Genomic DNA, 27,066 nt, shown 5'->3' with positions numbered 1-27,066 from the left:
TGGTTCTAAAATAAGTTTCCTTTCTTTATGCAAAATATAATTTCCTTCTATTGTTTCCTACTATTATTATTTTTGGGGTGAAATGTGACCTGAGCATATTTTAGTACTATAATTGAAATTTGATTTTCAAAATACACATGTACAGTAAGAAAGTAGCTCCTAAATGTCAAGATATGAAATTGCTGAGCTAAAAGTAAATATATTACTTTTGCCTGATGTTTTATCTAACGTTTAATGGAAAATATGTTACTATGACAAAAATCACATTTTGCAAGTAAGGGTGTAAAAAGGCTTTGCAATTCACAATGCTAGTCTGCAACACATTTTACATTATTGATATATAGTGTGTATTTTTATTCATTGTCAGTGTATATTTTGCACTCAAAATTCAGAGCTAATTTCTAATTTCATGACTGAATCGTCGAGCCAAATATTTACATCCCTTACTTACAAGCATACCTCAAAATCATTAGACAACAGTCTTAAGACCAACAGTGTTACAGTAAGAAGTTACAAATGGTCTGTGAATTCCATTGGTATACAGCATACGCTAAAAAATGCACTTGTGTTACAAGAAAAACAGAACGTGTACTTTTAGAAAAAGTTTAATATTTATCTCAAATAATACTTTTCAAAATATTTGTCATTTAACAATTAGCAGTACAGTTCTCTAGGGTTCATGATTTTGCTCACGTCAAAGAACACATACGAGCTGAATATTTCATAAAAGCTCGTACATATTGACATTTGTTGGAAAACTTGAAACCATAGATATATACTTATGGGTAGATAAACAATTAATTTACATTTTTATACAGTAAAAACATTTATTTTAACAATTGTACCTACATTAATCAAAAAAGTACAGCATATTTAATAATTTTACAAATTCTGCATAAAAAATATATTTCTGTACAAAAACATCTTTTGCACCTACTTCAAGTCAGCAGCACATGATCGAATGACAATGGCGAGTAGCACAATTGTTGGTTTGAATGCAGTTTTACAGCCTGACAGTCGTGAGGAAACGAAACGCAACTGAACAAAGAAACATTATTGCAGCAAGCCTGAGAAAAGGCAAGATGTGGATCATCTGCAGTGCGACAAAACCGACACGGCCCTTTACCGCCATTGGGCCAGGCGAATCCAACGCACACAGAAATGGTTCGATCTGAGAGCATGACGCAACAGAAAACATCCAAACGCATTCGGAAACAAAACATGGTTTTGATTGAAAATACAATCGATGTGAAAATGATATCCGATTTCCGACAGCAAGCCTACAACAATGCCATTGTGCACATTTTAAGTTCGAATATGATAACACAGCGTTGAAAAAATATCAGGCATCACGTAGTTCACATGGAAAAATGGGAGCACATACAGTTTTAGCACATGCACTGGTCTCAGCGTGGTCATGACATTTAAATCACAGTGAATATGCACCCCAGCAGCCGCACGCTCTTCATCTAGGTTAATGTACTAATGATATGGGTCATTGGAAAACGGTGTGGCCGGGTCATGCTTCTGAATCTAATAAGGCAGTGTTTCTTCGAGAGTAAGTTCCAACTTAACCCCGCTGATTTTGTGTCTCTAATGGCTACGGGAGATGCACACTGGTTCAGAAAAAGGAGGAATGAAAAAAAAAAAGCATCAACTTGTGGGCTCAGGTAAATCTTGTGTAGGTGTCCACACAGAGCTGATAAAAAAACCCTTAAAATCTGCACCATCAACATACAGTCATGTTCTACACGAGAGGTATATCTGATACACAATGAAAGCAAATAGGTGAGTAAAGCTATTGTGATTTCAAACTTAAAGATGAATTGTAATTTGTCAGCATTTGTGTTTATGCTAGTCCAAGTGATCGGACACGCCACGAAGAAATGTGCTGTATGATGAATGCAGTAAAAAGCAATCAAAAATGATGATCGTAAGTTTCAATTGTGTCCTTATCACCTTGTAAACATAAACAGAACTTCATTTCAAAAATAAATTCAGTCTCTCTTGATAGCCGTAGCATGACATCATGCTCTCTATGGATATGGGTTTATGTTTATATACATATAGTCAATAAAACCCTGTATATAATTTTTTTGTTTTCATCCAATACACTGATTTTATATCCATTTCATACTAGTGCAAAATTTGTGCAATAAAGTTTATTTCTTTTCTCAACGCAGAGGTTGAGTTTCATCCTCCGTCTGGAGGTGAGTGTCTCTCCTTTGAGTTTCTTGTAGCGTTTTGTCACCTTCTTGGTGGAGATCTATTAAGTGTGCTAAGCCACAGTAGTCCAGTTGCTTTTTCGTTTTGTGGTTTGTCTTCACTGAAGAAAATACATTGTGTCAACAACTTTGTGGCGTTCAAAAACACTTAAGTATCTTTCCCAGGAAGTCTCTTTTGGGGGGGGGGATACATAAAAAAAGAAGATAAAAGAAAAAAAAAAAGAAAAAAAAACTTCATCCTTTAAGTGCCACGTACGGTACAGATCCCAGAAAGAATGTTGACTTCAGTTCTGGCCGAACATGCGTCAAGTGAGCTTCGTTCTTTGAAAAGTCTTTTTTTTTCTTTCTTTTTTTAAAAGTTTTTGTTGTTTTTTAAAATCGTTTTTTTTTTTTTGTAAAAAAAAAAAAAAAAAAAACGTTGTCGGTTTTATTTCGTCCATTGTAAGCTTGTGATAAAGTGAGTCGCATCTATAGCAAAGTGCAGTCAGTGGTAAAGGAGTATTGTCATCTGGTACCCACCGCTCTGCTGCTTTACCCAGAGCTCATCATGAAGGCTATACTACTGTGCAGACTGTATTGAGGGTCGTATCAAACCTCACAGCCTTTGCCTCTGTTGGCTTCATGTTTGTATCATACATAGGATTCTCAAATGAAGCTTGTCCATTAGTGTTCTCGTGACCTGCATATCCGTTGTACTGAACTTTTGGTCTTGTTCTGGAAAGGTGGAAAACAAAGATGACAAACAGTTAGGAGGAGTAGGAACTTCTTTCAAAGCCAAAACACAAGTGTATTTATTTGTTTACATTTATAACAACACATTCCAGTGTAATTTTTAATTATGGAAGAACAACATTAGAAATGTTAGATAAAACCTAAAACAAAAGAACATGATGTCCTCATCCAACAATGGGAAGTGACAAATGTGTTAGCCGGGTTAAATTCTAACTATATGACAAGAGGAATTGTGTCTTACCACCAATTGAATATTGTTCATTTGAAAACACATTCAATTAAATAAGTAATTCATCCCCAACCCTTATATTATTCCCACCCCATACATTTGTCCATGAAATGCTAAAGATGTTATGTAGAATTTCTGAGATGCTCTTATCCACAGCACTATGAAAGCATCATAAAAATAAAAATGAATCCATATGGCTTGTGATCAATATTTGAAGTCTCCAGATGTCCAGATATCTTTACTGCATCTCACAATACCTTATTCAGAGCAGCGCCACGACAGGAATGAAAGCGAGGCTGTGAGGGATAGACTTATTGTATTTTTAATGGCATCTGCTGTAAAAACTGTATAAAGCTCCTAGATCACTTATAATTTTCCACAGCTTATATTGTTTTATATTATATTGCAGTATATTTTTTTACTGAAATTTCTCGGAAAGAAATTATTGCAGTGTTTCGTCAGAAGAGCATTCCAAAAACAGATTAAATAACTGTACAACCCACTGAAGAAATGTACGTCTATCCCTCACAGCCTCGCTTTCATTCCCGTTAAAAATCAAAGATGGCGCTGCTGTGAATAAGGTCTGTTGAAGTTGATTTCTAGGGTGATTCATGAACCGGAAGTAACATTAGCTAGAATGTTTTTTATGCAATATTGGATTAAAAAAGAAACATAATTTAATTCCAAGAGGATAAGTGGATGCCTCTTGCTTGAATTAAACATGCAATGTGATGAGGACTTGTGACAAACACAGTGAAGTCATGTGATAATGTGGCATACTACTGCTTGAAACATTTATGTTGGAATAATTCCTTTGGCTGTGTTTGGAATGGAATAGCATACTGTGCAGTATATGTTGAGCACTGCCTACTTTTCTCCCCCTAAGTAAATGTCAGCATAATGCTGCATTGTGTTTGTCACATGACCTTATATTTAAATAATATTTAAAGTTATTTTGCATTTTATCTTGGCTGATGTGATTAAACGATGAGTCAAGAAAAAGATTAGCTGTAATTACTTCCGAATCATTCAACATACTGGAAATTGGAGGTCAAATGAAATGCATTATGGTGTACAGTTCATTGATTATGCTTTATTGCATACTGCACATTATGGCAATTTTTGCAATGTAGTTGATAATCTGGAATTATATGTTTGTGCATGGTAGTATTCTATTCAGAACATGGCGGTTTTAAAATTCCTCAATTTAATTCAAGTTGAAGCATTGCTTCCTCGTGCCAACACTAATTAAAACCATTAAAAAAAAAACATTTTGGAATGGTCACTGACTACTTGATGATCTTAATTTTGAAAACTGTAACTGATTCCCAGGCTTCCCTCGGATGGCAGTGGATGATTTATGATCTCGCTCAAATTGTATGGTCTAAATCTAAATAAATGACCTACATCCCGTACCCAATTCATATTTCCACTGATTAGGAGCGTCTGGCGCATCACCATATCAGACATAATTCTCATGATATTCCGTTGGCAAATGTACACAAACAGAAATAAACAGGGTGACTTTTAGTTGGTAAAATTAGGGTTGACAGAAATGAATATCTAATATGGAACTAAACAAAATATGCAAGTCACTTAATGCCCCATAATTCCTGCACTCTGCACTGCCTCCGAAGAGATGAGCAAATAAAATGCAGACAATGAAGGTGTGACTGTAAAGGGCTCGTCGCCTGTGGCATTAGCTTCCGGTGACTTACCTGGAAGCGGCCAGGTCTTTGGGTCTCTCATTGTCATCTGTGCCTTGTGATAGAGTCCTGCCAATTTTTTTTTTTATTATTTTAATATCGGGGAACTGTCATGCTTTCATGGCAACTTTGACACATTGTTTTGTTTGTGTAGGAAAACTCCCATGCTTCTTTTTTTTTTTTTTCAACATTGACTATATTTGATCTCAATTACATTTTTTATTTGCAGAGATTTGAATTGCTAACTGTCTGTATCAGTCACAATTACTGGTTTGGCAAAGGAGTTTCCCATCACTACAGTGACAAAATGCCAATTCACATCCATTATGGACAAATAACATCAACACATGGAAAAGACAGTCAAGTCAGTAGCTCTTACCTGTGTTTGTAGAGGTAAAAGGCAAACCCTGATAAAATAAGCGCAAAGAAGGGTACTAGAATGGCAGCTGCCACAGAGCTGCTGTTTGTGCCGTAGTAAGGATTAGACGGATCCATATCTGTGGTAATAAGACCTGAGGGGGACATCCAAGCAAACAATTCTAAGTATTTTAACTCTTAAGTATTAAATCTATATACATATAGTACATTAATAAAATAAAATTTAGTTATAGATTTTATACTAACACAGTACATTAATACAATATTATATAAATATTATTAGGCATATGAAAAGGGATAATTTATCAAATTAAATAAATCTACCTTGTCTTGTTAATTGAAATTTCCCAAAATCCTTGCTGTGAATGTGCCCTTGGTAAACAAACATTTTTTTCTCCGATTCAGCTGTAACCTGTGCAAAACAAATTGGCAAATCACATACACAGTAATAAAACACCACTACTTTGTCAACTTATTACCACTTTCATGCTACTCACATATCCATCCATTGCCCAGTTATCGTTTTTGAATTTGCTAAAATATTGTTCTGTTGGGCCTCTTATCTGGTAAACTTTTAATAATAGATGATTTTCTTCTGTCTTGTAAGTTCCTGCAAAACAACATAATAAAAAAATAAAAAAAAAATAAAGATTACATAAGGATATAATTAACTGGAATACCAATGATATCCATCATCTGGAATTGCTTTTATAAACCTGCATTTGTAATGTTTTTCTCTTTATTTTTAGTCTAGGACTAAGTAGGGCAAAGGAAAACATTTTTGTTAAATACGGAAAGCATCCATAGCTATCAAATCTGCTCAATACATCTGAGAAATTGGGTGTAATCTCAGCACTGAAGAAATAAATGCATGAAGAAATGCTTATTCAATTATTCACTCTCCATCTCCCAATCTCCCATTATAGTAAGAAAATCCTTCTCTTTCAGCACCTTTAATATGTAAGAGCAGACTCTTATTAATGTCATATTGTTGCTGTAGTAGCTGACCGCACATCAGTTCACTCCTATATTGACCCACAAACAACTCTTTCACGTTGGGGCTATCAACACTGTAACAAGTTCTTCATTTCACTATACACATGAGTATGTGGAGCAAAATGGAAATGTAAAAAACCTAAAGCAGTCCTGTCCACTGACAGCCGTGTGGGTGTATTTACTGCTTTAATATTGAAAAATCTTTACCGACTGACACATTTCTTCTGTTGTATGGTATATTGCACCATACCACCTAGCCCTAGTGTCTTCTTTGAATATGATTCCAAAACCTGGCAGAAAATTTCAACTTACCAGAAAGTTTAATGTGCACCCCACTTTGCTCCAGAAGAGTGACGTTGACCCGGCTGGTGGTGGCATTGAATGCATTGACTGTTACTGTGGCAGACTGTCTCTTTCCCAAGTACTCGTAGAATCCAGCCCAACCAGAGTTCAAAGAGAACACATCTGCTGGAACTAAACCAAACACATAAAGAAATAATTTCTACCTGTATGTCTGTGTAATTTCACAAAGTGCATTACACACACATACAGTATATACAGTATATACTATAGCTACAGGTACAGGGGCCCCAAAAAGTAGTTGGACATTTAAGGTAAACATGAAATTGTATGAAAGCAACTGCATTAGTTAACAAAATATCAAAGCAAGTGGTATTTATTTAAAGAAACAGATTTTTTTTTAGGTTTCAACTTATAAAACAGAAGTTGTATGTTGTTCAAAATTAATACACAAGCATTCAGACACTATTTTTGGTTGTCAAAACATGGTTCCCTATCAGTCAGCCACATTCAACGTTACGACTGACGAATTGGCATCTCACCTTCGAGTGTAAACAAAACAAGCCAATGGACATTGGCGAGTGAAATTTGAATCACAAACCAGGCCCCGCAAAGCCCTTGCACTCGTTCATTTAAGCTTTCGCTTTGGAACCGAGTGTTTCTCCAATTCTAATCTGCAATCATCGTTCGATTGTGTACAACGAACCAGGAAGAAGCTCTTCAGAGAGTTTTTGTGTGACAGCACGTCAGCGGTGGTCGCTACTAGAAGAGCGATTATCTGCTGGATGGAGTTCCATTAGGGGTCAGATTTCAATTGTTCTGACGAAACATTGAACGTGACTGACTGATAGGGGACGTCTAGGTTACTAATGTAGGGAATGAAGGAGGGAACAGAGACGTTACGTCCCGTCGCCACAATTGCTGTACCACCGCTGAACGGCCAGGACACACCATCTCGGCTCCTCAGTGCAAAACTTAAATGAACAAGTGCAGCGTGCTTCCATTCATACCCGCTTTGTGGGGCGTGGCTCGCAATGCAGATCTCACTCGCCAATGTCCTTTGGCTTGTTTTGTTTGTCTCTCAGGCGAGATCCCAATTTGTCAGTCGTTCTGATGTAACATCTCCATTCCCTCCCAGGGAACAAGGTTACATTAGTAACCTAGACATTTAGTTAATGTAATGAACTTCATACTGAGAACTGAATTAATTTAGTTGACTTCGTCTACTAAAATACCCAGTTATTGTAACCATAATTGTAAAAATGGCCCAGAAAGTCAGTTCTGAGAAAAGCATACTTTGTTTGCAGGTTGATATTTTGTTATCTAAGGAAACAATGATTTTAAGAGAAAATGTAAGTGTCCAAAAACTTTTGAACACTGCTAACCATTGAAATGTGCAATTTCTGCCCAACTATAGCAGCACTAAATGCAATTTTCAAACAGGTTTCCCTAAACACTTCTACAACACCTACATATGGCTTACAAATAGTTGGTCTCTGCCAGTTAAAATGGGATAGGCAGTCATATTTTAACACATAAATATTCAACCTTCCCATTTATCTTTGTAACTCTGACATTTAAAAAATATAATTTTCAGAAAAAAATGACATGCTCATTATTTCCAATGACCATGGTTCAACCTCATGCAGGCCAAGTTTGTTTTTGATGACCAAAAAAAAAAAAAGATAAATTAAGGGGAAGGGGATGTTTTCATACCACGAATCTTGTTTTTCTGCAGGTCTGGATCCTCATTTGATTTGCTGTTGATTTTTGGTCCAACTAGGAAATAGAGCAGATAATTGATCAGTTGACATTTGTGGATACAACCTGCACAATGGTAATGACTTTGTTTTTTGCTGTAGTTACTCTGAAAATGAATCACTGCTACATTAGTTTGACACGCATAAATAACTTCTATACATTCATAAACACTGATACTCCTATTCTGTGTAACAATGTACACATTTTACAGTTTAAACAAGTAATAGATTTAGTCTTAAATGGTTTCAAGATTAAAAACTAAGAACAGCCATCACTATAAATCAATAGGCAGTGTAAGTATTAAAGGAATAGTTCACCCAAAAATACAAAGTCACCACGATTTTAGTAAGACCACCATCAGAAGTAAGACATGTTGCACTCTGTGAAATCATGTTCATCAAAACAGGCAAATATTCTCTATGCTGTTATTTTTTGAGGGTGAGTAAACCATGTCAGAATGTTAATATGTGGGTGAAGTAGCCCTTTAACCCTTTAAAGATATGGGTAAACAACCGCTTCTGGCTTCACATTCCTGTCTGTATAAATGAAAATCAGTCGCTACTGCGAGTAAAGTGTCCTGCTCAAGGGCAGGAAGGACACAGTTCATGAATCAGCCCTTTCAGGGTTATCAGCCTAGTTGTCTCAGTACCTTTGCAGACTGGAGGTTTGCCTGACCACCTCCCATCTGCTTTGCAGGTCCTGTGCTCCGATCCTCCAGATAAGTAGAAGCCACCTTGGCACGTATACATGAGTGTGTAACCTAGAGTAGGCAAGTCTATAGCCTTCACGTCTACATGAGATGGTGTCTCAGGCTGCCTACAGGCATGTGCTGAAAAGTTAAAGAGAAAGGAAATTAGATGATGATCTTCCCTGGGCTATCATGGAAAACCATGTACTCTGGTGATGGAGAAGAAATATGCCTGATGTTCGGACTTCAGACTTTAATGGCATCTATGAATATATGTATTTTAATTGTTTAATACAGTAAAAACTCAATATACAGGACATAGAAACTACACAATTTATTTTATTTTCACATACATTAAGAGGCTGTGGAATTGTTTGAATTGCTTGTCTGTACTATGGTTTAGGTTTTTCTTCTTTGTTTTTTAAAGGACAAGTTCGGTATTTTACACTTAAAGCCCTGTTTAAAAAACCCTGTTGGAAAGCATCTTTTGCAGTGATTTTTGTGTGAGCATATCAGTGAACACCCCTGACCACTCTGTGAGTTTCACGTCTTTGTAAACGAAAGTTTAATGCGTTTTAGGAAGGATTGTTCCAGTGCACCTATGCAGCCATTGTGGAGGTGGGAGGGAAAGCGAAAGAAACCGAAAATTCTCGGGCCAGCAGCATGAGTCCAAATTTTAATCTTAACCATTCTATTTCATCAGAAACGATCTGTAAACAGGGCTTTAAGTGTAAAATACCAAACTTGTCCTTTAAGTATTCTTTTACATTCTGAAATGTTTCTGTAATAACATTAAGCTACCAACAATAAATGTCACCTGTCCTTGAGGTCCAATTTATTATCTTGATCAAACTCACCGGCCAATAACTTTCTAGTAACTTACTAATAATACTGAAGATCTTGATCAGCTTGTTCAGTACAGATGCAAGACAAGCAATTCAAACAATTCCACAATATTAGTACATTTAACAAAGGCCCTGCGAACAACACTAAAAGCACACCTCTGTGCAGCAGCAGTTGTGCAGTAGTGTAAATGTTGCTAAGCTAATGTTATTTCTGTAATTTAGAATTATAATATTAAAGCAATCCTTGCTGTCAGTAAAACATTAAAATTGTGCATGCTATAAGAAAAATGTTCCAAGAGTAGTGCATACTGATTCATTCATGTTTATAACTTCTGGATAATGATTTCATGTAATTGAGTACTTAACCCCATTCATGAGCATGTCATATTTAATCAAAATGTGTGTAAATGAAACGCATTCTGTTTACTTCATCACTTTGACCGCACCAATAAAATGCATGTGTGGTCCAGAGGACATTTACACAATCTCCACCATATATTTATAAGTCTTGATATGTCCATGGCAAGGTTTACACACCAGGCTCCTGCTGATCAGTCCGGCACAAATGTATTTCTTGTTACATGTGTGTCTCAAATTAAAAATGACGGATTGAAGATAACTATTTCTGTTTACTGTACATGCCTTTTGTAATTTATTTTTTTCAATGGCTTTCAAAAATGGTAAGCCCTCAAGGTACAAACAAATCTTCTCGGCCTAGAATCATGCCATTGGTTGAGTCAAATAAAACTTATTTGTATTGCGATTTTCACATTGCAGATTGTTTCATAGCAGCTTTACAGAAAATCGTGATGTTAATGTTTATAAAATAATATGTTTATGCCTTCATGATTAGAGCTGGGGGATCATTTATTTTAGATTTTGTGACGATATCAAGCAGTTGAAATCACGTAACCCTACGTAATGCATATTTTTGAGTCATGGACAATGTGTTTAAACAAGTTTAAGTGTTTAAATGCATTGTTTAGGCAGTTTTTATGTCATGCGGTACTACCAAATAGTTGTGTGTCTATATACTGTAGTTGTACCTGACATTGAAAGTGTACCAACCTACCCATACTTGAAATTAGCAGTTTTTACCAGGATTTGAGAGAGATCTACAAACTTTTTCTCTCTGCCACAAGGATCAGTTGGGGTCATCTGGATGATACATTATTACATTTAATATTATCATCTTGTCATTTAGCCTAATAATAAAAGGGCCATGTTTGCAGTTGTGCCATCCTAACATTTGAGAATATACAAATAGCTGGACAAAAGTTTTTCAATTCTCTCAACAGCTTTAAAACTACTGATATTTATGAAATATGTTGTTATGAAAGGTTTCAAACCTAAAATGATGCCACAGTATTTAGTTTTTAATTATTTATTTTTATTAAGACACCATTTAAAAAAGTTTTCTTAGTATGTTCATTTGTTTGGACAGTTGCAACACCTGGCATTTTGTGGGTTTAAGATAAAAAAAATAATAATAATATGTATAATAATATGTATAATTTAAATGTAATAAAAATTAATTCAAACTAAACTGTTTTTTTTTTAAATAAAGTTGTCACACCACTAAGACTGTTTTATTTTAGTTTTTTTTTTTGCACCATTTCTCCTTGCCTTCACTGTAAAAAAAAATTTAAAATACATCCCCAAGTCAACATTTTCTAGTGACTGGTCACATCTAAATTTTTCAATTCGTCTGACGTATTATTTCTCATTGAGCCAATGTTATCAGACTATTGCAACATGAATTGCACTTGGGCCAATTTAAAAATTTAGATGTGACCAGTCACTAGAAAATGTTGACTTGGAGAGGTTAGAATTTTTTTACAGTGTTGTTTGTCGTCATAGCAATTCATTTGATTTCGTCATCGTGTTCGTGTGTGTGTGTGTGTCATTATCTCCCCAATTTAAGTCCAGTTCAGTTTGTGTGTGGTTGTTGGATCTTGTCTATGTGTTGTTGTGTTGGATCTACCTTGTTGGAATTCTCCTGTTGGAAATTAAAATCATCTTTGTGTTATTTGTGCTTAGTCTCTCCATCACAACCCGTGACAAAAGTGATATATGTCATGAATTTATCAAATTATATCAAGGAAATAATGGACACAAAAATATACACGTCATGTCATTGACCCATAAAGAACTGAGCTATAGTATAGTTATGTTTTGTGACAATATAAACAATCAAGCAGAGATTTGTTATATACAATACAGTATACTGCATATGTGGATGTTGGATATAATATATATCCAACTTTACATATAGTTTATACACCTTTATACACCCCTATACCTAAACTGACTACTTCAATGTGCCCTCTGGAAGCTTGCGTTCTGCAAGTGAATGGCGCCTTGTGGTGCACAGGCACAAAATCACTTTCACAGACATTTACCTGGACTGTTCCCTGCTGGTGGAATGACCTGCCTAACTCAACCCGAGCTGCTTTTTCATCAACATTTGACCCATTAATACTAACACTTACTATTCTATATCTATAAAAAACAACACACCAAAAAAAAACTAAAAAACATTTCTAGTCACAACTGGTCACAGCACTTGATTATTGTTGCCCTATTCTTGGCTTGATTGCTTCTATTCTTCTCCTCATTTGTAAGTCGTTTTGGATAAAAGCATCTGCTAAATGATTAAATGCAAATTTAAATGTAAATATATGAAGCTGTACAATAATACAGTTTACATTTTGTGATGATACATATCACACATCTGAGATTTGCTTTATAGTGTATAGTGTATATTGCTTTACGTGAGTGTTCTGTATGTATGCAGGTAGGGTTAGTTGAATGTATATATCCAAATTATAATATATGGCTGGGAAATAATATACAGTAGTTTACATTTTTATATTTGTTATATAGAGTTGCTATATAGTACATACCGCTTAATCTGAGCATACTGCATGTATCAGATGTAATTACATGTAAAGATGTAATTTATAATATTGCGGGTAATTATAATATTTGTATAACTCAAGCCAATGTTTCTGTTTGGCTTTGAAATGTATATCTTAGCAGAGAGCTTACATTACATTAATCAGTTACAGAGTTTCAGATAAACAATTGATATCAGATGCTTCTGATGTCTGGGATTGGTAATGGCTTTAGCTTTAAAAATCCTGATCAGAGCATCTTTCAAAAATAAGAGAATCGCAATGAAAGCAATATCGGAAAGATTTACGGTGGAGTCCCAGCTGCATACTATAGAACTGTTGAGATAAAGCTGCACCCCTGAGAGAAACGTTCTGGGACATGCCTTGAGTGCTGACATCTTCCATAATATATGAACCATGTCCTCACACCTCACTTTTCGTCAACTCAATTCTCCCTGCTTCTCAGCTTCTGACAGTTTGACTTTTTTACACAGGCAAGATGCATTAAAGATTTGGTAGGGCCTGCTATCAAAGGGGTCCACAAATCTCAAATTTATGTACAAGCAGCTTAAACATAGCTAACTTTAATTATTATGCCCACATCTGTTCCTTTTCCAACAATAATTTCAATACAAAAGCATCACAACGTGGAATTCACCTATAGAGGATGATCACTGGGACAGTGGTGAGGACCCTTCCTGACACTTCTCAGAGAACTTCTGTCAAAAGAGCAAACTTCCCTTTGCTAAGCTGTCAGATTCCTTGACATCAGCACACTCAGCTGCCCTAAATCTGAAGTAATCTGTACTTCTTCAAACAATGCCCTCCTGCAGTAATTTCCAGTGTAAAGATCTTGCTCTCTCTCTCCTAACCTACCTTTGTTTTCCCGATAGTACATCATCAATCACACACTGATGAAACCTTGTTTCAAATATAACTATGGCTTTGTTCCAAAACCTAGGGAGCTGCTTTGCTGTCAGACGCCAAAACAGCAAGCTTCCGTTTGAGGCTGTATGCTAAGTGAAATGAAACCTTATAAGTGAGTGATCTGAAGCAGCCTACAATAGAAGGAAATAGTGCTTTTCATATAGCAGATCTGACTCTCAACTGAGTTTGCCGTTAGCATGTTGCTAAATGAGCACTTTGATACTCTAATTTTGCTTTTACACTATACAATTTTAGCTCGACATAATAATAATTTTTGACTCAACAGTAACTGGAGAACCAAATTCAGTATACACATTAATAAAACATACAATGAACAGGAAAACAGATGAACTCAGAATCTGATGAAATGAATGCAACAAAGTCTTCCGTTTTCCCAAAAAAAGAAATATTATAATGGAAAAAAGCTTAATGTACAATTTAGTGTGTTGCATTCATATGCATCATTAATAAGGTGTATATACTGAGCCAGATTTACTAACAGCTTGTACCAGCGCAAACCCTCTTTTTGCAGCTGATCTTATTGCATATGCATTTGTAGGAGTTTCCCTTTCAGACACAACATTTATGGGAGAGTATTTAAATTAATCATGCAAGGTGATTTACTAAGGTTTGCACTCGTCAATTTATTGGTAAATTCTAACGTAGCGAACATTAAACCCACGTGACTAATCAGCTGTTTCCTCATGCTGGGATTCATGGCTCATTTTAGGGAATCAGATGATTTCGCTCAGCTCAGTAATAACGTAAAAAATAGCGCACAGAATATTGTAAAGCCATCAAACACTAGTACATGTGTATTGAACATTTTATTTATATTTAGCTATCCAAAATAAAACCATTCCAAGGAAATCACACTTAAAACAGGACACATTTATACGGTTTTTAACAGTGATGGGAATAACGGCGTTATAAATAAACGCTTGCTGAGGGTAGTGCATGTGTCAGGCATTCTGAACCAGGGTGCGGTTATGCAATCCAGAGACAATGTTCCCCCAGGGGAATGGTCTCTTCACCGGCAGACGGTTCAGCTGATATGGATCATCTTCGGCGGTGTTCTCTAGCTGTTGCGCAGCACGGAGCCTGGACCCCTACTCATGCGAAGTGCCAAGTGTACTCGCCTTTTTGCAAGAGATCTTGGTCGCGGGTCGCACCCCCTCTACACTCAAAGTATATGTGGCAGCCATAACAGCATCTCACGCTCTTGTGGCCGGACAATCACTAGGAAGAAACGATCTCATCGTGCGTTTCCTTAAAGGGGCAAGGAGGCTAAACCCGCCGCGACCCCCCTCTGTGCCTTTTTGGGACCTCTCCACGCTCCTGGAAGCAATGAAGGGTACCCCATTTGAGCTGCTTCGGTCTGCGGATCTGAAGCATCTCTCGCTCAAAAGCGCTCTCTTACTGGCGCTCGAGAGTCAAGAGAGTGGGCGATTTACATGCGCTATCAGTAAGTGCATCCTGCCTTGAGTTTGGGCCTAACGACTCCAGAGTTGTCCTTAAGCTAAGGCATGGTTATGTTCCTAAAGTGCTCTCGACTCCGTTCAGAGCACAGGTTATTTCACTAGCAGCTCTTCCCTCTCCAAAAGATGAAAAAGACGCGAATTTACTCTGTCCCGTCAGGGCTCTCAGAGTTTATTTGGGGCGCTCTGCCTCGTTTAGACAGTCGGAACAGCTTTTTGTATGCTTTGGCAGCCGCACCAAGGGGCTCGCCGTCTCAAAGCAGAGATTATCGCACTGGATAGTTGATGCTATCGCTGTAGCTTTTAAGTCTAAGGGCCTTCATTGCCCCTTAGGCGTCAAAGCTCATTCCACGAGAGGTATGGCCTCGTCTTGGGCTTGGTCAAGTGGAATATCTATTGAAGATATCTGTGCGGCGGCCGGCTGGGCCTTGCCGTCCACATTTATGAGGTTTTATAACCTGGGATTTCCCGCTTTGCAAGCGAGGGTTCTTTCAATACAAGATGTGTAAGCACAAACCCCCTGAGCCTTAGGGCCCGATACATATCCGGTCCTGTTTAAATTCGAACTGCGGTTCTCATATATATACATTATAAAAGGTTTTGGCCCTCATTAGGCCCATTCCTTGTTTTTCCCTATAGAAAGCCCGTCACGGACTGGCTTTTATTGGGTTCATACTTTACTCTTCTATAAGCTCAGGCATCTTGCCTTGGGCTACTGTAAGGAGCAAAGTTTAAGAACGCACAGCGTTTTGAAGGGGGTTCCCATAGCACAAGCTAGCCTTACGCAATACGAGAGACCTCTCGAAAGGGAACGTCTCGGTTACTAACGTAACCTTGGTTCCCTGAGATGAGGGAACGAGTATTGCATAACCCGCCGTGCTACTGTGCTTTGATCAGGAGATCACTTCAGTCGATTAAACCTGAATTCCTTGGCTAAGAATGGATGCTTATAAAGACATAAGCCACGCCCATTCTGGCCCCTACCGGCCTCTTCGGCCCAGCGGTAAGCGGAATTGTCGACCATTTTTCTGAGGTGCAGAAAACGACGCAGGTCATGAAGCTCTTCCTGCCCCGACGCTCGAGCTCAGCTGCAGGCCGCTCTCAAGATCAGCCTCCTGCACGAAGCTCTACCCAGCGTTCATCCCAGCCTCCGCCTTCGCAGCGGCGACAGGGTGCCCGCCCTAGATCGCGCTCTTCAAGCCGCCACAGGCCGCATCCCTCACGGGGACCCCGGCCCAAGATTGCGCTGAAACCTGAGCCTGCGAAGTCCTCCTAGCAGCGTCAAGGAGGAAAAGATGGTTGAGTCCCGCCGCGGCCGGACCACCATCAAAATGTTCCGCTCTGTCAGTTCCCTTAAACAAGGCGACTGCAGGTGTGTATCTTGCAGCCAACGAGCCTGTTGTACAACCCGCTCGCCTGCACCCAAACGCCGTTTTCACGGCGACCCAGAGAAATCTAAGAAAGAGTGTAATGTCTGGTTATCCGGCTCACGCCGATGGTGTTTTGAGTGTAGAAAATGTGCCCGCTTCCCAGTGTTCACCCCTGCACACAAGCACGGTTTCCCCTGTGTCACTCACTCTCACAGAGCCCACTCTCATAAAGCAGGCGTACACCGCTCGAGTGTCAGATGTAGGAAATGTGCCCACGATACAGTGCCCACACCTACTCACTGCACGCTCTGTTACACAGTTATTCCAGGGGACAACACCCATAAAGCCGCCACACACCGGCTATGTTGTAAATGTAAGTCCTGTGCCCGCTCACAAGCGCCCACACTTACTGATAAACACATCACTCCCGGCGCCGCACACGCGTCCCGGGTTTCTCACCACGAAATGTTCCCCGTCCAAGGCGACCGAGACATTACGTGCAAACCGGCCAGCCGTCGCTTTCAGCGAGCCGCTGTATTCAAGCATAGAGAGCGCGCTCACCGCGCCGATACCTCAGATTCGGGTTCACGAGCCCACGCAGTGCGGCGATCGTAACCGAGAAGTCATTCTATCCCTAGCTATACATGTAGAAGCATGGGAAGCGATCCCAGGAGTGTCAGAATGGGTGCTGAATACAGTAAATCTTAGATCTGAGATATTTGAACAAAGCTCTCATGAGGCGACCGTTCAAAATGCTCACGACCAGACAAATCCTCGCACAAATTCGCCCGAGGGACTGGTTTATTTCTCTCGATCTGAAAGACACATACTTTCAGATTCAGATAATACCCCGTCACAGGCCATTCTTGAGATTAGCCTTCGACAGTCAGGTATATCAATACACCGTCCTCCCGTTCGGCCTGTCTTTAGCACCCCGTACATTTACGAAGTGCATGGGTATGAGAAATCAGGGTATGCGAATTCTGAACTATTTGGACAATTGGTTGATTCTGGCACAGTCAAGAGATAGAACTGATATCTCACAGAACGATGCTTCTCAGCCATCTGGAAAACTTGGGTCTCACGGTCAACTGGACCAAGAGCTCATTACTGCCCAGTCAGACAGTCTCTTTTCTGGGAATAGAGCTGGACTCAGTGGCTATGACGGCCCGCTTGTCGACACAGCGCGCGCGCCGTGTTCAACACCTGGCCGCGTCTTTCCAGAAAGGCAGCGTTGTCCCTCTGAAAATGTTTCAGAGGATGCTAGGCTGTATGGCTTCAGTTGCAGCAGTGCTCCAGCTGCGCTTACTGCGTATGCGCCTGTTACAACGCTGGCTGAACGCTCGAGTACCTCACAGAGCCTGGGCTTCCGGCGGTCTGCGTATCAGAGTGACTCAGAGCTGCGTCTCAGCTCTGGAGCCCTGGATAGCGGCCGAATGGTACCAGCTGGGAGTGACAATGGGAGCTGTCTCGTACTGGAAGGTTATCTCGACAGACACCTCCAACCTAGGTTGGGGCGCTCTCTTCGAGGGCAGACCGGTCTTTGGCCAGTGGTTAGACCGAGAGAAACGCCTTCACATAAACTGTCTGGAGATGATAGCGGTCGAGAATGCACTGAAGCTCTTCCTCCCATACTTGCGGGGCCACCATGTACTGGTCCGCACGGACAACATGTCAGTGGTGGCCTACGTGAACCGCCAGGGCGATGTCAGATCCAGAAATATCAATGCTCTGGCGGAACGCCTCCTCGTTTGGGCCCAGTACTCTCTGCGCTCACTGAGAGCCACGCATGTGCCTGGCCACCTGAACGACGGCCCAGACAGACTGTCCAGGGACAACGTTCCCCCGGGAGAATGGTCCCTGCATCCTCAGACAGTCCAGCGGCTGTGGCGCCTTTTCGGCAAAGCGGAAGTCGACCTATTTGCGTCAAAAGACAACGCTCATTGTCCATGGTTCTTTTCGAAGAACGAGGACGCGCTGGCCCAAGTCTGGCCCAGCGGCCCGCTGTACGCTTTCCCTCCGGTCTCACTGTTGCCACAGGTAATCAGGAGAATCAGGGAAGCATGCCACTCGGTGCTCCTCATAGCCCCGCGATGGGAGAACCAGATTTGGTTCCCAGAGCTGATGCGGCTGTCAGACTTAGCCCCATGGCCGATTCCGGTGAGAAGGGATCTCCTCTCTCAAGCCGGCGGCTCGATTTGGCATCCTCATCCAGAGCGCTGGTCTCTGCATGTATGGATAATCAACGGATACCCGTTGCCTTGCCAGAAGGGGTTGTGAACATGATCACGCAGTCTAGAGCTCCCTCTACGAGACTGCTCTACGCGTCTAAATGGTCTGTGTTTACTAAATGGTGCGCCGACAAAAATCTAGACCCATAAACTTGTGGGGTCTCGTGGGTGCTTTGCTTCCTTCAAGAGCTGCTGGACATGGGCAGGTCCCCCTCCACGCTCAAAGTATATGTTGCGGCTATTGCAGCATTCGCAGAGTCGGTCAATAGGAAGGAACGAGCTCATCATCCGCTTCCTTAGAGGAGCCAGGAGGATGAATCCCCCGTGGCCCCTGTCGGTTCCTATTTGGGGTCTTTCCTTGGTCCTGGAGGCCCTGAAAGCGCATCCCTTTGAACCCTTACAGACTGTGGATCTGAAATACCTTTTGCTCAAAACCGTTTTTCTGATAGCTCTGTCATCAGAAACTTCATGGGTGATGGGTGACTTACACGCGTTATCTGTTAACGCCGCGTGTCTCGAGTTCGGACCTAATGACTCTAAAGTCATTCTCAAACCGAGACATGGTTATGTCCCCAAGGTGATTGGCACTCCCTTCAGAGCGCAGGTCATTTCTTTATCGGCTTTACCAGCATCCGGTAGCGAGGTCGATGGTAATCTCCTCTGCCCTGTCAGGGCGTTGAGGGTTTACGTCACGCGCTTGGAGCAGCACTTTGTTTCGTTTGGTGGGCGCACCAAGGGTCTCGCCGCCTCGAAACACAGTCTGTCCAGATGGATAGTGGACTCTTATCGCGGCAGCTTATGCGTCTAAAGACCTGCAGTGCCCTCTGGGCGTCAGGGCTCATTCCACCAGAGGCATGGCCTCATCGTGGGCTTGGTCCAGCGGGATTTCTATTCACGACATTTGTATGGCGGCAGGCTGGGCCTCCCCCTCTACATTTGTTAGGTTTTATAACCTGGAAGTTCCCACCTTGCAGGCTAGACTTTTGTCAGTCTAGGTCGTGTGTATGTTCTGCCCAGATTGTTTGTGCGCAGGCTACTCTCACTTGACTTTAGCTCTCCTGGTTGAGCTGCACTATAAGGGTTGATATTCTTTCGGTATGGACCGGCTGCGCCGCTCTGTATCCCCTACGGTGTGCTTATGTACATGTGCTGGCCCACTTTGTTGGCCGCCTGATTCCCACTTATCTGTGTCCCCCGGGCGTTCCCCTGGGACTTATGTGGTGGATGCTTGGCGCGCACGGCATTGACAAGGGGTTCCCGTAGCGTAAGCAACTTACGCAATATGAGAGAACCTCTCGTAAGAGAACGTACTCGGTTGCCTAACGTAACCTCGGTTCTCTCTAGAAGAGGGAACGAGTATTGCGTAACCTGCCGTGCTCGCGGCACGAGCTGATCTCGCTTCAGTCGATGAAAACCAGGTAAGCAGCCCCCGAGCCCGTCCTTTTATACGCTAAGCCACCCCCATTCTGGCGGGCTGTGACGCGTGAGGGCGCTAAGGGCGTCATGCAGGACTCAGTGGTAGGCTGCTGCAGTTGCCTCAGAGCAGCCAATGAGCGCGCTAGTTAGCCCGCTCTAGGTCTGCTAGCTGCTGCAACGCGTTGACAATAAATACAAAATTAAGGATAATGTTTTGGCTTCATATCTCGAGAAAAGATGACTTTACCCGTAGCGTAAGCAACTTACGCAATACGAGAGAACCTCTCGTAAGAGAACTATTGTGTTACTTTTTTTTAATTGTGTTAACTTGGATTGCCCCCAATATTAAATATGTTGAATGAAATGGACATTAAATAGAATAAATTATTATTATAAAACATTACACTAATCTACATTATTTTAATGTTGCTGTGGGACAATGTGAGAGACGCCTATTAAATTCAAATTCAGTATATTATTTTAAATATTATAGAACAATAAAACACAATAGATGGTTTAGAACCATAATATTGGGCAAAAAAAGTATCAAAATAAATTTCTTCTTAAGAAATTTACCAAAAAAGAATGAATAATAATAATAAAAACATACATACACTCTTTGTAGTGCAAATTAAAATGATAAAACTGTCACACAGCTTCACAACTGGTAGACATGCTGTTGCCTACTTGAAGTATTTTCTTCCTCACAAAAGTAAACAGTTTAACAAGAAGTGTTCTCAATATAATACTGAACAATGTACCAAAAATAAATAATAATAAAATATAATATTTTGGGGTTTTATTTTTATAACCTACAGAGAACGTCCTCGTCAGAGGTTATTTAAGCCAAATTCTAGGCGTGTTTGCCGCACGTTCACAACCGGTCAAACAATGTTTTCTGGGAACGTTCCCGCAGGATATTTTCGGGACACACCAGAGAATTTTTTTTACAGGTCCTATGGCTGAGAGAGAGCCTACTCGGATGAAAACTGCTTCAGTGAGCTCAATTATAGTAACGCCGCATTTTATTGTCAGTAACGGTAACGGTGTTGTAATGGGGGAAACAGTAATTCATTTGATTACTCATTACTGAAAAAGATAACGTCTCGGTTACTAACATAACCTCGGTTCCCTGAGATGAGGGAACGGGTATTGCGTAAGGCTAGCTTACGCTATGGGAAAACTCCTTTTCTCGAGAATATTGAAGCCAAATTTTAAAACGCAGTGCAGCTGCACAGCAGACACAGATGAGCGACTTGCGCGGTCATTGGCTGTGCTGCGGCAACTGCACAAACCTATGGCGAGGCGGCTCAGACGTGCGAACCAATCAGGCCGCTTCGCGCCCTGGCGCGTCAGAGCCCGCCAGAATGGGTGTGGCTTATGTCTTTATAAGCATCCATTCTTAGCCAAGGAATTCAGGTTTAATCGACTGAAGTGATCCCCTGATCAAAGCACAGTAGCACGGCGGGTTATGCAATACTCGTTCCCTCATCTCAGGGAACCAAGGTTACGTTAGTAACCGAGACGTTCCCTTTCGAGAGGTCTCTCGTATTGCGTAAGGCTAGCTTATGCTATGGGAACCCCCTTCAAAACGCTGTGCGTTCTTAAACTTTGTTCCTTACAGTAACCCAAGGCAAGATGCCTGAGCTTATAGAAGAGTAAAGTATGAACCCAATACATTTGTTCACCTATCTTTTTCTACTTTAGAGAGGTTCTCTAAATATCCATGGCTTGAAACATGGAAAATTGACATTGACAGGTCTGTGCTGCAGTTCAATGGATATTTTGTCCTCCAGGTCTCAGTGCCAGTCACTTTTTGATATTGAATGCGTTATATTTAGAGTTCTTGGTTGGCCATCTTGGATTGATTTTTATTTTATTTTTCACTGACCTTGTCACACTGATCCTGGTGATATTGCCTTCTCTGCAAAGGATACATGTGATGCTAATTTAGAATTTGGCCAAAAGAAGATTTTTCAGAACAGCCTCCACGCTCAAGGCGACAATGATGCTGCCAACATAGACAGCTCACTACATTTTGGAACACATTGAGTCTGTATATGGCGATACTTACCAACACACTCTGGTTGCATCCCACTCCATGTTAAATTTTCTAAACATGTTCTCGTTGTCGAGCCGAGGATGTGATAGTTTTTCCGACATCTGAAGAAAATTTTACTTCCAACCTGTAAGAAGAGAGTTATTGAGACTGAAACCCTGAAACCAAAGAAGCATGACCTGTAATTTACTCAACTAAAGGATAGGAAATGGTCAAAGGCCATTTGTCCTCACCTCAAATCCCTGAGCCTGGACTGGAATTCCATATGCTGGAGTTCCGGGATCCTTACATGCACTGTTGGTTGGATCTACAAATAGATGTTCACACTTTTTATAAGAATTGATTCAAATTTATGGTTAAACTTCACAATAAGGTCCCATTATTTAACATTCGTTAATGCATTAACAATGAGCAATACATTTGTTAAACTATATAACTTAGTTTAGGGGCCACTGTTTTTAACTAAAAATATAAAACTTTTTATGCGTTTTGGCTGTTCAGACAACAACGTTTTGGGGGCCTGAAAATGCAAACTTTTAAAAACTGGTTTTGAAGTGCAAGTAAAAAAATAAAAAAATAAATGTTAACGTGTAAACTACAAAAACACAAATGTAGTGATGTCATGCGCATGCATGTTCAGTCTATAGACACATAGTGTTTCTTTTCAACATGACATCGCCAACTACTGGCCTGGCATCCATAATATAGTGTTTTTGTTCATTGTCGCAGGTCTGTGTAAACGTGGATCGTTTAGACAGCGTTGCACTCTGAACGCAAAAAAAAAAAAAAAAACGCAAAGGAAAATCTTTTCTGTTTTTTAGTACATTATTGTTGTCATGTACCCTCGGTCTTTGTTAACGTTATTTAATAATAATACAACTGTTCATTGTTAGTTCATGTTAGCTCAGGTTCATTACAAAATATAAACAGATACAACTTTTTAATGTTGAATGTTGAAATGTTGAAATGAACATGAAACAAGATTAATAAATGTATGTAAAGTATTTTTTATTGTTAATTCATGTTTATTAATTTGGTTCACTAATGTTGACAAATTGAACTTTATTGTAAAGTGTTACCAAATGTATTTATTACCAAATTAGTTATTATAAAAAATACTTTATGTATTATGTGGCAAAGGGAATTCCATTGTGTTTTTTCCAAGGTACATAGTGGCTCACCAATGCAAGAAGGCTGCATTCCACTCCAAGAACCGTCCGCTTCACAAACTCTCCTGGAGGAGCCCACCAGTAGGAACGGAGGTCTGCAGTAGAATGACACCTCTGATTTGTAGGTGAACTGCTGGCCCTCTATGTAGCCCTCTGCAGGGGTGCCTGGATCTCCACACAACACAGCTATAAAGGACACAAGACAAAAAGTTAGTCTGCTAGTTCTCACAGTGTCAACATCTCAGTTTAGCTACTTTCAGTGTAACTTAGAGGTGAAAGGTGTTGGTGTGTTTGAATTCGACAAAGACAGCAGTCAAATCACATTTCAGTTGTCAAACTGTTGTAATAGTGCTGTTTGCTTGTATTCCTGCACGCTTTACTTATTTTTGAGGTTTGTTTTTAAGGCATTTAGAAGCTGGCAGATGAACAGATGGCAAACACAAAGTGCTACTAGTAAATTACAGCTAATATACAACTCTATATTGTGGAAATAAGCAAAATAAATAAAGAAACCTAATAAATAAAGAAATATGATTTTGTATTAATGCATTTACTGATGGGTTTAAAAATCATTACGCCAATGGAGAGTCCCCATAAACCATATATGCAAGTATGTGTGTGTGTGTGTGTGTACAGGTTTATCCCATACAGTAAAACCTGAGATTACCTATATTGTGTGGACCAGCCAGAGGTCTCCACGAGGGAAATGGATTTATAAACATACTAAATGATGTTTATATGAAAATGCAAACAGATTCCTGTAAGGGTTAGGTTTAGGGATTGGGTTAGGGGGATAGACAATATTGTTAGGTCAGTATAAAAACAAAAGCCTCAGGAAAGTCCCCACGAAGATACCAAAAATAACTTTTTTGGGGGGGGAAGCCCACAGTTGTCGATGTGAACAAGGAATATTATTTAAAAGTTTTCTGTTTTTAGGTATGGTATGTTCACTGAGTTGTACTGTTTATTGATGAACAGCTGAGCCAAATTTGCACTGAGCCACAAACAGGTCTGGTTTAAACTAAGACAGAAAACAATGTTTTCTCATACTGTGTGAAAAAAAAAAAAAAAAATCATATAGGCCTACTGTATTTAAAAAAAAAAAAAAAAAACACAGCATGAAACCAGTTCCTAGTCTCTGTTTTTATTTCAGCTCTATCAGATGAGGTGCTGTATTGTCAGTGCAGTTATGGCTGAAAGGTTTGCACATGCTTCGCTACCACTCCAACACTCTGTATTCACAATACAGTCTCATCTCATACCCTATTGCTTAATTTACATGAAATCAAACGTTCTAAATAATACATTATTTAAATGGAAACACATGACAGCTTGACAACCTGACATAAATTTTTTTTTTTTACAAAAAATCTACAGTAGTTCTCAGAGCACACTTTCATTTCAAATACATCTTTAAACCTTATAATTAACACTTTTCTAAATATATATATTATTGCGATTGTATTGTGTTCAGTGTGTTTCACTGGACTACACGGATATTATGTTCTCTGTTCTCTGTCTTGGATTTGTTATATTTATTCTATTATTAAACTCACTGCATTTGGATCCAGCTCTTTTTTGTTTTTGAGTTCACCATTCATACCAACCCAACAGCTGTTACGAAATTTAGTTTGGAGGATAAAATTCACAAAAAAAGTTTTTAATTGAAGATTAATTGAGTTTAAAACCAGCATACAAAACTACTGCTGGAGAAAACAAGCATTTGTGTCTTTTGCCTCCAAACTTTTGTGACAGTCCTAATCTTTCCTTTGAGACTAGCTGAGACAACTAGCCCCGTTCTCCTCTATATAATAGTCCTTCTTGGCATGAGTATTTGCGATGTGGTTCTTTTTTTTTTTTTTTCTGGCACTTTTAACAAGGATTTTTTGTTGTAACAGCTGACATTGTGTCAAAGGCTTACAATAAAAGCCAGGATTTAACAGCAGATTCTGTGCATGCACCTCGTACCTTTCACACTGCAAACCGGAAAGCCAGGCTACTTGAGGGATCCATTTGTGATGTGTTGACACTTGTATTGAAAATGTCAAAACAGGTTTTATGATGTGCTGTAGCTGCGTTTCACACAATTTCAGTCAAGCCATGAACTATGAAGATAAAATGATGCCATAAAGAATCGCATACGCAGGGTAAGATTTGTGGAAGTGTACATAATATTGTAAGTGTAAATCAGGGGCAATTCTATGATTTCAAAATTAGGGGGGCTCAGCCCCAAATGAGGGTATGATTTAAAAAATATATATATATATATATATATATTGTTTGTATACAAGTATACAGTAGGTTCTACACTACCTATCAAGTCAACCCCTAAATATTGATTTAATTTCGAATAATTTTAAATAACCAGCTAATATTCATTAAAGGTATAGTTCAAACCAAAAAAATATATATATATCATTTACTCACCATCAAGTTGTCAGTAACCAAACAGTTGATAAGGCCCATTGATTTCCATATTAATTTTATAGAAGTCAATGGGACCAATCAACTGTTTGGTTACTGACATTCTTCAAAATATCTTCTTTTGTGTTCAGTAGAAGACAGAAATTCATACAGGTTTGGAACAACTTGAGGGTGAGTAAATTGTGATTAAGAATAAGTGTTATGTTAAGACAGTATGTTAAGACAGTAGATCAGAACTATGCACATTATTGTTGTTGCACATGCATCACTGTCTGTATATTACTTGCTGCCTGAAACATAATCATACAGTGCTGTATGTCCGAAACGCTTTATCGTATTCAGACAAAACTAGGGATGCACCGATACCATTTCAGAACCGATCCCATCCCATCCCAAAAATTCGGAGTCAGATCCGATACCAACGCAGGTTTTTTTTATTTTATTTTTTTTTTACAAGTAGAATTTCTATAACTCTGTGTTGAACTGATAATCACACAAACATTTGTGTGTTAAACACAATCTACTTAATACAGACAACTGCATTATTAAAGAAAAACAACAAATAATAATAAAAAAAATATATATATATGATCATAATCTATGACAAAAATGCTATTATAAACTAGATTAGTGGATCATTTAGCAGTAAAATATACTCTAGAAAAATCACGAGTGCACAATAATTTTATAAAATCTGCACATTTAGTAAAAAGTTTTATGATATGAAAGGCTCTAATACAGTGCGGCACAAATCGCTTATTATGCGCATCCCGAGCGCAGAATGATGTGCTTGAAGCAACATGGAGTCACAGGCCGCATCGCGTCGAGTCCGCATAGAAACGTTTAAAGCACATAGAAACGTTTAAAGCACTAAGTTAAGACATATCGATGCGTGATGTCATAAAAGTGGTCTTGTTAGATTCAGGGCATCATGCCGAGTCGACTAATATCTAATTTTCCCATATCGGCCATTTTGGACATTGGCCATTTCGAATTTTGTACTAAAATGCTGTATTTTATGAACGCATGAATGTATCGTTACGAACCTCGGTATGGGTCATCAATATGATGCCCTGGGGGAGCCTGAGAAGTTTCGAACCAGCGTCACCTAGTGGTACAATTTATTTTTCAAATGCTTATAACTCTAGGTATGGTTGACTTATTTTCATGCGAGTCATCTCGTTAGGTTCCTGAATCCTTGCCGAGTCCAACGATACCAAACATGCTAGGTTTCG

General features: G+C 39.5%; 1 protein-coding gene across 1 annotated transcript in view; it reads right to left on the bottom strand.

The window, feature by feature from the left end:
* Window positions 1-622: 622 nt before the first annotated feature.
* Window positions 623-27,066, bottom strand: part of LOC311279930 (CUB and sushi domain-containing protein 1) — a 682,447-nt gene continuing 656,003 nt past the window's right edge. Inside the window, exons 61-71 of the mRNA XM_084391753.1 lie at window positions 23,420-23,593; window positions 22,472-22,545; window positions 22,254-22,365; window positions 8,977-9,156; window positions 8,283-8,345; window positions 6,579-6,740; window positions 5,768-5,880; window positions 5,595-5,682; window positions 5,272-5,404; window positions 4,905-4,961; window positions 623-2,939 (exon numbers count right to left, since the gene is read on the bottom strand). Coding sequence (XP_084247879.1) covers window positions 2,780-2,939; window positions 4,905-4,961; window positions 5,272-5,404; window positions 5,595-5,682; window positions 5,768-5,880; window positions 6,579-6,740; window positions 8,283-8,345; window positions 8,977-9,156; window positions 22,254-22,365; window positions 22,472-22,545; window positions 23,420-23,593 — 1,316 coding nt within the window. The 3' untranslated portion in view covers window positions 623-2,779. The remainder of the gene's footprint in view (window positions 2,940-4,904; window positions 4,962-5,271; window positions 5,405-5,594; window positions 5,683-5,767; window positions 5,881-6,578; window positions 6,741-8,282; window positions 8,346-8,976; window positions 9,157-22,253; window positions 22,366-22,471; window positions 22,546-23,419; window positions 23,594-27,066) is intronic.

This window comes from Rutilus rutilus (assembly GCF_951802725.1).
Source record: "Rutilus rutilus genome assembly, chromosome: 20".
Lineage (NCBI taxonomy): Eukaryota > Metazoa > Chordata > Actinopteri > Cypriniformes > Leuciscidae > Rutilus > Rutilus rutilus.
This window is presented reverse-complemented; position numbering and strand designations above follow the sequence as displayed.